General features: G+C 42.1%; 1 protein-coding gene across 2 annotated transcripts in view; it reads left to right on the top strand.

Moving 5' to 3' along the window:
* The first annotated feature begins 11424 nt into the window (after positions 1-11424).
* The window catches only part of rasef (RAS and EF-hand domain containing), a 76190-nt gene continuing 72423 nt past the window's right edge, over positions 11425-15191 (top strand). Inside the window, exon 1 of one of the 2 annotated variants that reach the window (XM_078567604.1) lies at positions 11425-12043. In XM_078567604.1, coding sequence (XP_078423730.1) covers positions 11745-12043 — 299 coding nt within the window. In that variant the 5' untranslated portion in view covers positions 11425-11744. The remainder of the gene's footprint in view (positions 12044-15191) is intronic. The other variant, XM_078567616.1, reaches the window with a different exon arrangement.

The raw sequence follows: 15191 nt of genomic DNA, 5'->3' as shown, positions 1-15191 counted from the left end.
ATTTAAGTAATTTGCCTAGTGTATAACAATAAAAAATTATCCTGATTTTCAATCCTATTTCTCTTTAAACTTTCTCTCTTGATTTTCTTCCTTAACCCTTCTTCTTCCATGTGGTTGCTTGTTTGGATATGGATCCATGCCTGTGGGCAGCCCACTAGTACTTCTTCTAAAATACCATTCTTGTCATGTTGTCATGAGTGACATTAAATTATTCAACCATGTCCTGTCACAGGTGTCCTCATCTGTCATTCACATGTGCACAGAACTCATTATATAATGATCAGAAGTAGAACCCTAGATGGCTTCTCCTCTGTCAAGCTAGGAGCTAGGATACCTTCACTATTCTGCTACCCAGATAAAATTGACTGAATTAGTATAGATTAATTTCAAGCCTACAACCATCCCAATCAGTATGCCTCAGGGAAACACCACAGGTTGAAATTATCCACTGAGTCCTTCTTGTTTGCACTATATTTTCATCAGTTTATTTATGCACAAATGGGTAGAATTAAGAATGTAAAACACTTTATTGCTTTTAAAGCAAGATGTGCTCTTGTTCAGGGTTTATGCCTAAAGTTGCCTTGAAAATATCAGAAGTTAAAAAGATAAGACTGGGGAACAGAATATGGAAGAAAGATTGAAGAAAAATTTAAAGTAGCTTAAACTGTTACATTGAGAGGTAAAAGCAAAATACTGCGGATGCTGGAAATCTGAAACAGAAACAGAAAATGCTGGAAAAACTCAGCAGGTCTAACAGCATCTACGGAAAGAAGAAAAGCAGTTAACATTTCGAGTCCGTATGACTCTTCTTCAGGGCCAAAAACATTGGGAAGGTTTGCACGCTCAGGTTGCTCGTGGAAATAAAAAAGCAACAAACTGAAAATGCTGGAAATCTGAAAAAAACCCCAGAAAATTGGAAACATACAACTGGTCGGTGCACATGCATGGAAGTACCATACAAGTTAACTGAAAAAAGAATGGGCGATAGAAATAGTGAAAAATTAAGGGATAGCTGGATGATTAAAATAAAAGACAGCTCAATGAAATTACTCAATTTTGCCCTGTTTTACATCTGAAGAACAATCAAAAAGGATTAAATTTCTCCCAAATTTAATTCTTTAAATAGATGTCAACTTTTCCCATTCTAAATGCATATTTTTGTAGATTATACAACACATTAATCAGTGGTTTTGAAAGAAAACACGATGGGGCTGAAATTAGTCTTGGTGTTTCGTAAAATGGGTGATAGTGCATCTGCAACTTGTTGTACACTCCACATGATTTTATTTTCCACTGCTTCACTATCATCTCGCTTTCAGCCAAGTTAATTTTTCACCCTTAACACATCAGCACAGCTCTAAAAATCCTGGTACACACTTATATTTTCAAAATGAATGTCAGCATTGAAAGGAATATAACAGTTGCCACTTGACTTTTTTAAAAAAAACAGAAATAGATGCAGACAGGAAGCATATAAGTACTTGCTTTAACAAAAAAACAATTAGTTATATTTTCAAACCATCATACCAGAAAAGGAGGCTGGTTTACACTAGTTTGATTTCAGCATTTCAAAAATGAGTGTTTCAGAATGTCTGAAAGACAGAGGAACAATTTATGAAGGTGGGAATGAGAGAGGGGATAAAAGACAAAAACAAAATGCCGGGAGAGAAGGGGGAAAGGGAAAAAGCAAGAGTGGATTGATGAGGGAAGCAGATGGGGGAGAGTAAAATTTCAATGAGAATCATGAGGGATAGGGAAGGAAGATAGGATAAAAAACAAGAGAGAATGAATGGGAAATTGGAATGGGTGATCTAAAACTATAGGAAGAGACAGAAATGTGCTTGTCTTTGTGTTGTACATTATGTTTCGCACAGTTTGGAGTGGGGTGGTGCCGGGGGTTTTCGGGGCCAGGGTGAGAACAGAGGTGGCTAGGAACCCAAAATACTGGCGCTGGGTGGCACACTGGTTTCTCGAGGCCATTCCCAGGGCCGGCTATGTTAACCTGGATTGGGAGAGGGTATCCCTGAAATCCGTCCAATCCTTGATTAAAGTCATGGGTGCTAGTTAAGGAGCTCATTCATAAGGGATGTTGTGATTTTCATGGGGATGCTGTATGGGGCAGACTAGGTAAAAAGATGAGTACCCATTGGGGAGCCAGTTACATCCACTCCAAGGTGATACCTGTGACCCATAAACTCCACCATTGATAAGGAGCTGTCCTTGGTGCACGCAGGTGGCGGGAAGAGTGGGCAATCAATGATCAGGCATTGTGGAAGGTCATCACCCTCCTGGCACTGTGAGAGCATAAGAGCAGAGGTCAAAGCAGCCAAGGGCAATCTTGCAGCCACCTGATCACAATGAAAGCAGTAGTGGGGGCATGACTCTCAGTTGTTGGGCCCAGTGGTGATGAAGAGCAATACCCACTACAGGAAGGGCAGAGCTCCAGGTTTTAGGAAGCGGCAGAGATGTACGTGGCGGTCATCCTCATTGTGGAGGTGCCAGTGGAGGTACATCCAGAGGCTACTGCGCTTGCATCATTCCAGAGGACAGCCTCCATCACCTGGACCTGCTACACAGATGCTCCCACTGTCAGAGAAGCCAAAGATATTGCAAGGGCCTATGAGGTTTGGCACTCTCATCCTCCTAGGTGTCATCCTCAGCCCTTGGATGGGAGGTGGGGAACACCAGCTGGGGCGCATCTAGCAACCACTACGAACATCCCTGCTGACTGGTCAATGTTACAGAGTGTGGATATTAGTGCACAGTTCCTGCATGCATTCCATGTGCTGGCACATACAGCTCTCCCTGAGGTTAGCCACTCTCTCCCTGAAGGAGTTCATGCTCTTATAGCCCTGAGCCTTGGTGGTGCACATGAGCTGAATGGATTTCTCCATTCTCAGTCCATGATGCCTCACGGAGCTCCTATTTGTGGGTGTACATCTGCTGCTAGTCTAGGTAGAGCCTCTTTTCTAGTGACTCCTGAGACACTGCATCTGTGCCCAACTGAGGAGGGCTCTGTCTGTCCTCCCTCCTCCCAGAGGAACTTCCCATAGCTCCCTCTGTGCTCTGGCACCTCCAACATTAGTTACACGTTTCTGAATCTGTGCCACCATATCTATATGTGCATGTTATGACACAGCAGTTGGTAAAGGCCGAGTTATTTAAAATCCCAGAGGAGAACTTTAAACAACTGTCATAACCTATATTTTCAATTGTTATGTTTGAGATGCAGCTCTGAATTCAGAAATGAAACCACATAGCCTCCAGAGGTTTTTTTATTTAAATTAAATATGTATTAATTTAACAACACATTTAAACACATACACATGTTTACAAATTGCTACCATAATAACTTTTAAACAAATCACCTAACTTATCACTTCCAGGTAATCTTCCCCAAGGCAACAATAACCCATAGACTTAAACAGACACCAGGCAAAGCACATTTTATCTTACGAATTCAAATTGAGGCTTTCAATTTGGTTCCTTCACACAGTTGTAGGCTTACAGGCAGCATTCCTCTGACCCACACACAAAACTCTTTTCTGTATATACCTAGCCTTTTCTTTGAATGCAAATTCTCATTGTATCACCAGGCCCTTTGGGCTCCACCTCTTCTAACAATAAAACCCCTTTCATAGTACCAATTTTATTAGCAAAATAAGCATATTGCTTTATGTCTCCTAGCTAGGTGCAAGATTTCAGCCCCAGTCTTTGAATGGTTTATTCAACAAAATGAAAATTTTGCAAAATCTTTACCTTAATTTCCTTACTGTTTAACATCTCAAAACTACTATATATCAAAGCAACCAGACTAGCTGGCTTTAATCCAATTAAGACACACACACTCTCACCCACAGATGTAGACCCGACTACAAGTCTAATTTAAAATAATTTCCAATAGTGTAATATACATTTATATCTTCATGACATCCCCCTCCCTATCGAAAAATAAACCATCAAAGATCTAAAAGACGGCTTCATTTTTTAATAACCCATCTCACACTATCAGATCCATGCATTAACATAACAACATATACACAAGTCCTTGGTATCAATAAAAATCACTCCAGTTCAGTGTTCAGGAATTTTTTTTTTAAATGTCCAATTTTCCTTTAAGCTTCAAACTCTTGATAATGCACCTGCGAACAGATTTTCTCTTCCAGCAACATGTATAATCTGTAGATTGAATGGTTGTATAATAGACTCCACCTGAAAAGTCTTGCAGTTTTGTCTCGAAATTTGTCTAAACACTTCAAAGGATTGTGCTCTATATAAACAATTGTTTCTGACGAATTATTTGCAACATTGAATATCTTCTCTGTTGTACATTCAGTTTCCGTGAAAAATACCCTAGCGGTTTTTCAATTCCAGTGTCATCTTCTTGCAACAGTACAGCCCCAATGCCTATATCACTTGCATCAATGACCATCTTGAATTGTTTGGCATAATTGAGTACTGCCAAAACCGGTGTCGTAGTTAATACAGTTTTCAAACACTCCAGTGTCCATTGAGACTTCTTGTTCTTTTTTAAAGTTCAGTCAGTGGAGCAACCACACTGTTAAAATGCTGTGTCATAACAAATGTCTGCTGAAACCCACTCATGTCTGGGAATCTTGAAACTTCTCGTTTTGTTGTAAGCACTGGAAAACCTATGATAGCCTTGACTTTTGCATCTCTCGGAGCCACCTTACCATGTCCAATGGTACGTCCTAGATACGTAACTTGTGCTTTTGCAAATTCACTTTTAGCCGAGTTCATTACCAAATTAGCTTCTTATAATCGAGAAAATAACCCTTCCAGATGCTGTAAATGCTCCTCCCACGTAGGATTGAAAATTATTAGATCAATAATAGAAACAGCACGATTGCTTAGACCTGCAATTACTTTGTTTGTCAGTCTTTGAAATGTCACAGGTGCATTCTTCATACCAAATGGCATGACTTTAAACTGATATAGTCCACTTGGTGTTACAGAAGCTGATATCTCCTTTGCTCTCTCCGACAACAGTACCTGCCAATGTCCTTTTAGCAAGTCAATCTTTGACAAATTTTGATTGTCCCACTTTCTCAATGCAATCTTCCAACCGTGGTATATGTTATTAATCCGCTTTTATCACCACATTCACCTTTTGATAGTCCACTCACAGTCTTTGTGTTCCATCCGGTTTCGGTACCAGCACAATAGGCGAACTCCAGTTACTGCAACTAGACTCAATGATATCATTTTGAAGCATGAAATCAATTTTGTTTTGTACTTGTGACAACTTTAGATTTAATCTATGAGGATGTTGCCTTTTGAAGATGAAACTTGTACAGACATCATGTATAGTTAAATATGTCTTTCCCAATTTTTTCCCACAAATAGGTTTGTGTGACTGCAATTGCTTTTCCAAATCACTTTGACACTTGCTTGGAAGATAACTAAATATTTCATTTGAATTTTCCAACACCCTCTCATTATCCAATTTGATTAGAGGAAAATCAATTTCAGAGTCCTGCACTTACACCTGTTTCTCATCATTCACCATCACTAATATCTCTTTTTGTTCCTCTTCCCTGTCAAAGTAGTTTTTAAGCATATTTACATGACACACCCTCTGCTTCTTTCTTTTATCTGGAATATTTATCAAATAATTTACTTCACTCAATTTCTTTTCAATCCTATAATGCCCACTAAATCTTGCATTTAATGAATCACCTCGTATTGGTAACAAAACTAATACTTTCTCTACAGAAACAAAACTGCGAGCTTTAGCTTTCTTATCTGCCTTCATTTTCATCGCTTGCTGTGATATCCTTAAATGTTCCCTAGCTAACTCACATGCTCTATTCAACCTTTCCCTGAAATTTGATACATAGTCCAAGAGAATGGTTTCTGAATTTTGACCCACCAATTTCTCATGAATTAATTTCAGTGGTCCCCTTACCTCATGACCATAAACTAGTTCAAAAAGACTAAAACTAGTGGACGCATTAGGAGCGTCTCCAATAGCAGATAACAAGAATGGAATTCCTCCATCCCAATTCTGTGGATAATCCTGACAGTAAGCTCTCATCATAGTTTTTAAAGTTTGATGCCATCTTTCCAAATCTCCTTGTGACTCCGGATAATAAGCTGTTGACTTAAACTGTTTTACCCCCAAACTATTCATTACCTCCTTAAACAGTTGTGACATGAAATTTGACCCCGACTGTATTTCCTTAGGTAAACCATATCTTGTAAGAAATTTGATTAACTCCTTCATCATCTTCTTAGTTGTAATATTTCTTAAAGGTATCACTTCAGGAAACACAGTAGACACATCCATTATTGTTAGTAAGTACTGATTTCCACTTTTAGTCTTAGGGACGGATCCTACACAATCAATCATGACCCTAGTAAAAGGTTCTTCAAATGCTGGCACTGGGATTAAAGGTGCCGGTTTAATCGCTGCATGTGGTTTCCCGGTTACTTGACATGTATGACAGGTGCCACAGAATTTGACTATATCCCTATGCAATCCTGGTATCTTTTCCAGTGTTTTCCTAATTCCTAAATGTCCCCCCGCCCCCCATTGGAATTTCATGAGCAATCCTCAGAATCTCATTTCTATACCCTAATGGGATAACAATCTGATGCACCTCACTCCAGCTTTCATTTGCTGAGACATGATCTGGCCTCCATTTTCTCATTAAAATATCTCCCTTAAGGTAATAACATACCAGAATACATTTTGCTTCTGTTTCTGAATAAGCTTTCTGACATAACTGCTTTAATTGCAAATAATTTTTCTGTAACTCCACTAACCTCCTTGAGTTAAATACTTCAGCTGAATTGTCCTGTAGTCTTTCTTCCTGAACAATTTTATCAAACACAGTACCAGCTCATTGAATTTCGACAACTTCTTTTTGCGTTTGAACAGCCTGCCCTTCTTGCTTTTCTTGTTTTTCCCGGTGAGATTTTGATCTCATTATTACACAATCTGGAAACAATCCAGGATGCTCCCTGTGTAACACCTCTAATCGAAACACTTCTACTGGCTGCTCAACTACCTTAGGCATCACCCACATTTGTGATCCAGCTATATCATTACCCAGAATAAATTGAACCCCTGTAATGGCAAATTTTTCCACTACTCCAACAGTAACTTCACCTGTCTTCCATTCACTCCTTATTCCATTCACATCCTTCCACAATGGAATAGATTTAGCATTTCCATGAACCCCACTTTTCATCACCTGCTCCTGCAATACTCCCTCTGAACAACAAATATCACTATCCCACAACATTAAATATTGACTGGCCCCTGTGTCTCTTAAGATTTTAAAATCTTGACCTACTCCACCCCGTACACATGGAAAGACTTTCCCTTCACATACAAAATCTTTAAACATTTCTGCAACCTGCTCCTCAGAATTCTCTTGGGTAAATTGTGAATACATTCTCACTTCTTTATCTATCACTGATTCCCCCGGTTTTACCTGTACACAAACCACTGTTTTTCCTGTGCCTGAACCTCCGAACCCACGGTACTTTTATTTCCAGAACTTTTCTGTACCCCAATAATTCCAACTGATTTTCCCTGCAATTTCCAACACACTGACTTCATGTGCCCCACTTTATTACAATGAAAACACCTCAATTTTTGAATGTCACTCCTACCCTCGGTGCCTTCTTTTTTATTCTGAGAAAAAGCTTCCTGGGAATTTCCAGCCACTCCTTCTCTTCCCTGACTACCTACCTTCCTTTTACCTTCCCACTTTCTATCCTTTTCTGATTTGAAAGGGTGATGAGAAAAAGGTTTAACTCTATGAACTAACTCATAGTCATCAGCTATCTCTGCTGCTTGTCTTACAATTTAAACCCTCTCTTCCTCCAATATGAGTTCTCACTACCGAAGGGATTGAGTCTTTAAATTCTTCCAAACGAATTACTTCCCTAAGATATGTTGTCTCTATTTTTAAAGCCTGTATCCACCGGTCAAAATTACTTTGTTTTATTCTCTCAAACTCAATATAATTTGCCCAGGCTGTTTTCTCATATTCCTAAATTTCTCGCTTCAGGAATCAACTCATATGCCTCAAAATAGCCTTTTTCACCACATCATAATTCACTGATACCTCTTCAGACAGCGAAGCATATACCTCATGCACTCTACCCAGCAACGCAGACTGCAATAATAACTTCCAGTGCTCTTGTGGCCATTTCATCTGTTTAGCTATCCTCTCAAATGAAATAAAAAACACTTAAACATCTTTTTCTTGCAACTTTGGGATAGTCTGTAAAAATCTAAATATCTCCTAACTGGGTTTTAGGTTAAAGGTTTTTTCATCATCAGAACTCTCTGAGATTCAGAATCCGAGATCTCTTTTTTAACTTCCAGCCTTTTAAGCAGGTATTCTCTTTCTCTCTCTTTCCTGAAATTCCAGTTCCAGCTCCCTTTCTTTCTCCTTGCCTTTCTGCTTGCTCCACTTTAAAAGCCATTTCTCTTTCCTTTGCTTTTAATTCAAGTTATTTCAGTTCCTTTACTTGTTCAAATTCAAGCTTCTTCATTTCAAACTGAAGTCCCACTACCTCCAGCTGTGACTTGCTATTGTCAGGTATCACTTCCAACTGAAGATGCTATGCTATACTTTAATTATATCTGATTTTCTAGCAACTGCATTTACTCCAATTTTAACTTATCTGCCAATTCTGTTAACTAACTCTTGGTTATTTTTTAAAACCTTATCAGAATTATATCTTCTACTCCCAGACAAGTCTTAGCAATTGCCAAAGCCACCTTGCAGTCTCACCACTTCTAAAAAATCTCACCAACTCCTGAATTCAAAGTGCTTCTTGTACTCGTAATCTTAAGAATCACAATTCCAATCCAATCAATTACAAATATTATCCCACCAAGAGCCCCCAGTTGTTATGACATAGCAGTTGGTAAAGGCTGAATTATTTAAAATCCCAGAGGGAAACTTTAAACAACTGTCATAACCTATATTTTCAATTGGTATGTTTGAGATGCAGCTCTAAATTCAGAAATGACACCACCTAGCCTCCAGGGTTTTTTTTAATTTAAATTAAACTAAACATTTATTAATTTAACAACACATTTAAACACATACACATGTCTACAAATTACTACCATAATAACTTTTAAACAAATCCCCAAACTAATCACTTCCAGGTAATCTTCCCCAAGGCAACAATAACCCATAGAGTTAAACAAACACCAGGCAAAGCACATTTTATCTTATGAATTCAAAATGAGGTTCCATTTAATTTGGTTCCTTCGCACAGTTGTAGGCTTACAGGCAGCATGCCTCTGACCCACACACAAAACTCTTTTTTGTATATACCTAGCCTTCCCTTTGAAAGCAAAATCTCATTGTATCACCAGGCCCTTTGGACTCCACCTCTTCTAATAATAAAACTTTCATAGTGCCAATTTTATTAGTAAAATAAATACATTGCTTGGTGTCTCCTAGCTAGGTGCAAGATTTCATCCCCAGCCTTTGAATGGTTTATCCAACAAAATGCAAATGTACTCTTTACCTTAACTTCCTTACTGTTTAACATCTCAAAACTACTATATATCAAGGCACCCAGGTTAGCTGGCTTTAATCCAATTAAGACACATACATGCACACTCACAGACCCTACTACAAGTCCAATTTAAAATAATTTCCAGTAAGATTATATACATTAAAATCTTCATGACAGTGCATGAGGACCCACTGAGGTGAGTGCATCTGCGCTGGTGGTTTGTAAGGTATAACTGCTTTTTCAGATCTTTACTGGTCATCTTGGCCTGGTGATGGAAAGAGAGGGGGCAAGTCTCCTTGGGTGGGGCATCTGCACCTGGGAGACACAAGAGATGACAAGAACTAGCCTTGGAGAACAGAATTATCTGCAGTACCGAGGCTTCCCAATGCAACTCAGTACTCGCATGATCACAGACAGGCTGAAGTGTAATGCCCCTCTTAATGAGCATATTGCCCTCTCTAATCACCCTCCCCACTGAGCGCCCACTTTGCCAGGGCCAACTTCCTTCGGGTCGGTGATCCTCGCTACTTCCATCGCTCTGATGACTTATGAGCTCATTCCTCGCAATAAGGCACTGCTGTACTCTTTCTTGGCCAGTAACAGCTACTCCAATCCATTGAAGGTAATATGTTTCAGCCCTGGCAGGCCTGCAGAAGCACCAAAGCTCTGAGCCATCCTGAAGGATCAGTAAGTACCATAAGCACACACCCATCCCATGTTCAGGACCAGAATGCGTCCTGAGGCTCCTCAGCTAACTACTAGAGAGTGAATACCCAGACACTTTTCCTGAAGGTTGGAGAGCTTGCCGGAGCACATCAGGTTTTTGAACCTTTTCCTGCAGTGAATCCAAGTGCACTCTTCTGCTGCCGATATTGGCAGCCATGTCCATCCACACCAGTTAGTCTGTGTAGGTGACCTCCTCCTGCCACCCTCTGAGAAGAGGACCTCCCTCCTCTCCCTCACGCCCAACATCACATCCAGGTCCACATCTGAAAATTGTAGGGTTGCTATGCCCCGGGTTCTGGACCTCCGGCTCTCCAAAGACATAATGGAAATGAACTTTTCTCTGATTCTTCGCTGGGCAGCCACAGTCACGGCTGTTGTGGTCAGTTTAAATCAGGGCCGCCTCTATTCCTGTCCTTGTGGCTGTTATGAGTCTCCATGTTAATAAAGTGCGTGTCTCCGTGAAGCTTGAGCCCATTTCCATATCTTCACAGCTGCCGCTTCATTTTGGGACCCCGAAACCGTCCTGGCTTCCGTTTCCCCGACCCCGCATCAAAAACCCAGCCCGTGTTGACCCACAGGAGATTGTAGTGAGGCTGGGAGGGTCTGCTAGATATCCTCTAAACACATCTAACTTTGAGATTGATGTACATTGAAACAATTCACAATTTCAAAACGGAGCGATTCCACTCTTTTATGACACTTGGCACTTTATTGGAGATTATACCAACATCGTTTTTAATTTATGGATATCGCCAGTTTTTGGAGCGGGGCGGTGTCTACAGTGCCTGACTAGAATACAAATCATGCCTTCAAACTTTCTTGGTGGCTAATAACAGCGGAACATTTCTGACTTGTGGAGCAGACCCGGCTCGGGACTGGGACACACTGTGGGTCTAAACGAGTCTGTTTAAAATGAAGTGAGCCTGTGTTTTCTGGATCACTTGAACACCGCATTTCCACTTGATCCACCTGGCGACCTCTCCCAGTTTTGCATAGCGTCCACCTTTCCGGTCAATAACGTGGGCAGGTTTAATGGTGCACGCAGAGAGAGAGAGAGAGAGAAACTTAAAACACCAAATAGCGAGAAGTCCGGCTGTGAGGCTGACGTCAAGAGGGACTGCCACCTCCCGCTTTAGCAGCTGACAGCGAGGTGTGTCCCAGCTCCGGATTATCGCACCGTATGGGACCAGCCCGATCCAACACAGCCCGCCGAGGACGAGGAGGAGGGAGCCGGGAGCAGAGACAGAGACACCGCTCACATTCCGCAACGGTGACATTACCAAGCACTTCACTGCTTTGCCTTGCAAACCTGAGCCAAAGTAAAATGGGAAGAGGTGCATGAATGAGAGAGGAAGTGTTACTGACTGATAGTTTGGGTCAACACGGATCCATCGTGTCACAGCATCTTTTGCATCAAGGGAGGTGCCGAAGGGGAGGGAGCTGATCTGGTTGGACTTCGTTTTGGATCTTATTTCCCCCACCCCACTCTCTGTTTCCGGATGGAAAAAGAAGAGACGAGACTGCGCGCCCTCTTCCACACCTGCGATATTAACCGTTCCGGCCGCATCGAGTATGATGAGTTTTTCACAGTCTGCCGGGAGCTACAAGTACAGGAGTCCCAGATCGGAGTGATCTTTCACAAACTGGACTCCAACAGGGACGGCTCCATCAACTTCCGCGAGTTCACCGAAGGATTTCAAGAAGTTTCCGAGATGATCAACTTCGAGGCTCTGGGTACTGAGCCTGACTGGGACGAATTCCAGCAGAGACTGGGCGACGAGGCCAGGTTCATTCCAAGGTGAAACCTAACCCAGATATACATGTATTTGACCGCACACACTTCGACGGAGGTGTCTTTAAAAAAAATGTACCGTGATGAGTGTTTTAGGATTTATTGGTCGACACTTTTTTTTAAAAGAAAAAAGTTTGCAATTGGAAAGGTGAACTGGCGGGTGCTATGAATTCAGGGTGCTGGGGTGTGAGAGTACCTCACCTGGGCTTGCAGGAGTCAATCTTTCCCCCGTATTCCCAAATTTCTGAAGCGCCTTTAGCCGCCTCACAGCCCAGCTCCTGGTGGAGTGCTGTGCAGATTCGCGCCATTGCAGAGGGTTTAGTGTGTGTTCGGCCAAATACACTGACCCTCCCCCTCCCTCCCTCCCTCTCTCCCTCCCTGTGCCTGGCTCACTCCTACTGAGCAGGGAGTCACATGCCGGCGCTAAGCAGATTTTAAACAAGTCACCGGAAAAAAACAACAAAATCCACTTTCTTTGTATTTAATGGGAATGCGGGAAGGCTGCAGTTGACTGGTTTGAGAGGAAATAATGAGAACTTTAGACTGCCCAGCGCGTGCTTGTGGATTTTTAGTCGCAACTCTGCATCATAAAATAGCGAGTCTATTAACGAGAAGAATCTGACTTGAGTTAGTTTGAAATTTGATTTGGAAAACACTAATTTGATCGAAAACCCGGGCTGTGGACAGGAGGTTGTTTGTTCAGTCGCTGTTGTTCTTGTGAACACCACGGCCTCGAAAATAGGGTTTTTTTCTGGTGTTAACAAAAACAGAAAATGCTGAAAAAAACTGAGCAGGTCTGACAGCGTTTGTGGAGAGAAAGACAGAGTTAACGTTTCGAGTCCGTATTGACTCTTCTTCAAGTGTTGATGTGGGGGACAATCGAGGTTTTATCATCTCCCTTAAAATAATCCAGGATGCCGTTTCGTCTTTCCCAATACATCCCAGGAGACTAGTTTCACGGCACAAGGATACAATGACCCGAATTCAGCAGACAACTTTAGAGTGGTTTTTTTTTTGTAGGGTGGACACCGAAAACTACAATTAAATGTTTTCAGCCGCTGAGCAGATTGTTTGTTTGGGCACCCCAGTGGGAGGTGGTCCGTGTATGAGGAATGCCATCTCACATCAAACATGAGGAAAGCTGCTGTCAGTAGAGAGAAGGGATCTGCCGGGACAATAAACTACCGTAAACTCCGGCTTCCCACTTGCCCCCGTGTTTGTACACGTAGCTATAGCGTAGAGTGGCGGATATATTGCACCAGTGTTCATAGAAGGATGTAAAGATAAGCCCTGTAACTACAGGCCAGTCAATTTAACCTCAGTGCTGGGGAAGCTTACAGAAAGTATAATTCGGGTCAAAATTCATTGTCACTTGCAAATGCAGGCTAATTAAGGGAGGTCAGCACGGATTCGTTAATTGTAAATCATGTTTAACTAATTTGTTTGAATTTTTTGAGGTAGCAGAGAGGTTTGATGAGGGTAATGCTGTAGATGTGATGTACATGGGCCCAAAAGGCATTTGATAACGTGTCGCCAACAGACATATAAGCAAAATTAGAGCTCATGGAATTAAGGATAGTAGCAGCATGGATACAAAATTGGCTGAGTGACAGGAAACAGAGAGTAGTGGTTAATTAATGTTTTTTGGACTGGAGGAATGTTTTTATAGTGAAGTTCTCCAGGGGTTGGAGAAAGATTCGCAAGAATGGTTCCAGCATAGGAACCTCAGTAACATAGAAAGATTGAAGAAGTTGGGACTGTTTTCCTTGGAGAAGAGAAGGCTGAGATGAGGTATGATAGAGGTATTCGATATCATGAGGGGTCTAGACAGAATGGAAAGAGAGAAACTGTTTCCATTAGTGGAAGGATCAATAACCAGAGGGCACAGATTTAAGGTAATTAACAAAAGAAACAACTGGGATGTGAAAAACTTTTTCATGCAGCGAGTAGTTGGGATCTGAAATGCACTGCCTGAAAATCTGGTGGAGGCAGGTTCAATCAAGGAGGGAATTGGATTGTTATCTGAAAAGGAAGAATGTGCAGGGCTACAGGTAACAGGTGGGGAATAGTATGAGGTGACTTGCTCTTTCAAAGAGCCAGCTCTAATATGAGGGGCTGAATGGCCTCTTGTGTTGTAACCATTCTGTGATCTGTTGATTCTGTGATATGAGTGGGAAGAAGCTGCATTTTGTGAGTTGATTGGGGGTGGGGGGGGGGGTCTCAGCCCACCTGTCGGAGAACTGGCAGGGAAACTCTTTCGAGTTATCAACAGTCACAGATTGCAACTCTTTCGAGTACAATCACAGTTCTTGGTTTCCGGGAGTGGGACATGAACCCACAACCCTCTGATTCAAAGGCGAGGGTGCTATGAACTGAGCCACAGCTGACACCTCAGAACTGGCAGGGAACCAGAACGTCAGTTACAGAGGGGCGGCGTGATGAAATCAAGTGCCCTTCAGGTACTTAAGTGGCTACCATCAGGCCTCCCTCTTGATTGAGGTTCCCGGCAATGGAAGTCCCACTGCCAAGAATTGCCGGCCAATCAGAGGCTAGTAGCTACTCATTGCCATCAGCCCCTGCTACAGTGGTGTATCTGGCAGCAGTATACGCACCATAGGCCCAGGAACATCACAGGACTCCAGATCAAAGATGGGTGAGGATGGGGTTGTGGGTGGGGCAGGGAGTTTGGAGGGATGGGCATCAGGTTGACTTTTAGTACCCGCCCCCCATTCCCAATGCCTGGTGCCCCAATCAGGGCACAGGAAAGCTGTTTGGCTCACATTAAATCTCTGAGGCACCACTAAATTGTGGTGGCCTCAGGGATAATGGGTATCAATTGGCTCATGAATGAGCCTAATTGAGATCCTGCTGCTCCCGGCCAGGAAATCTCAGTCAGCCCCTTCTACCTTCTGACTTAATTGGGCGAGGTTCTCCTGCCATCAGGAAGGAGAGTGACGTGGGGCCTCTCTGGCAATTCAGTGGGCCTGGCTACTATTGTGACAGGTTGCATTAAATCCAGCCCAGTGTCTCAGGGGTTATGGTATTGCTGTGTCCCCAGATGTGTGTTTTTTTATATAAACACTTTGAAGAGGTACTCTAATGCCCAAAGATATATTTTACACCAATTGTTCAGCTAATGCAGAGAAAGCTGGCA

Source organism: Cetorhinus maximus, chromosome 2, assembly GCF_964194155.1.
Source record: "Cetorhinus maximus chromosome 2, sCetMax3.hap1.1, whole genome shotgun sequence".
In the NCBI taxonomy this organism is placed as follows: Eukaryota; Metazoa; Chordata; class Chondrichthyes; order Lamniformes; family Cetorhinidae; genus Cetorhinus; species Cetorhinus maximus.
Note: the sequence above shows the minus strand (reverse complement) of the source record. Positions and strands in the feature narration are given on the sequence as shown.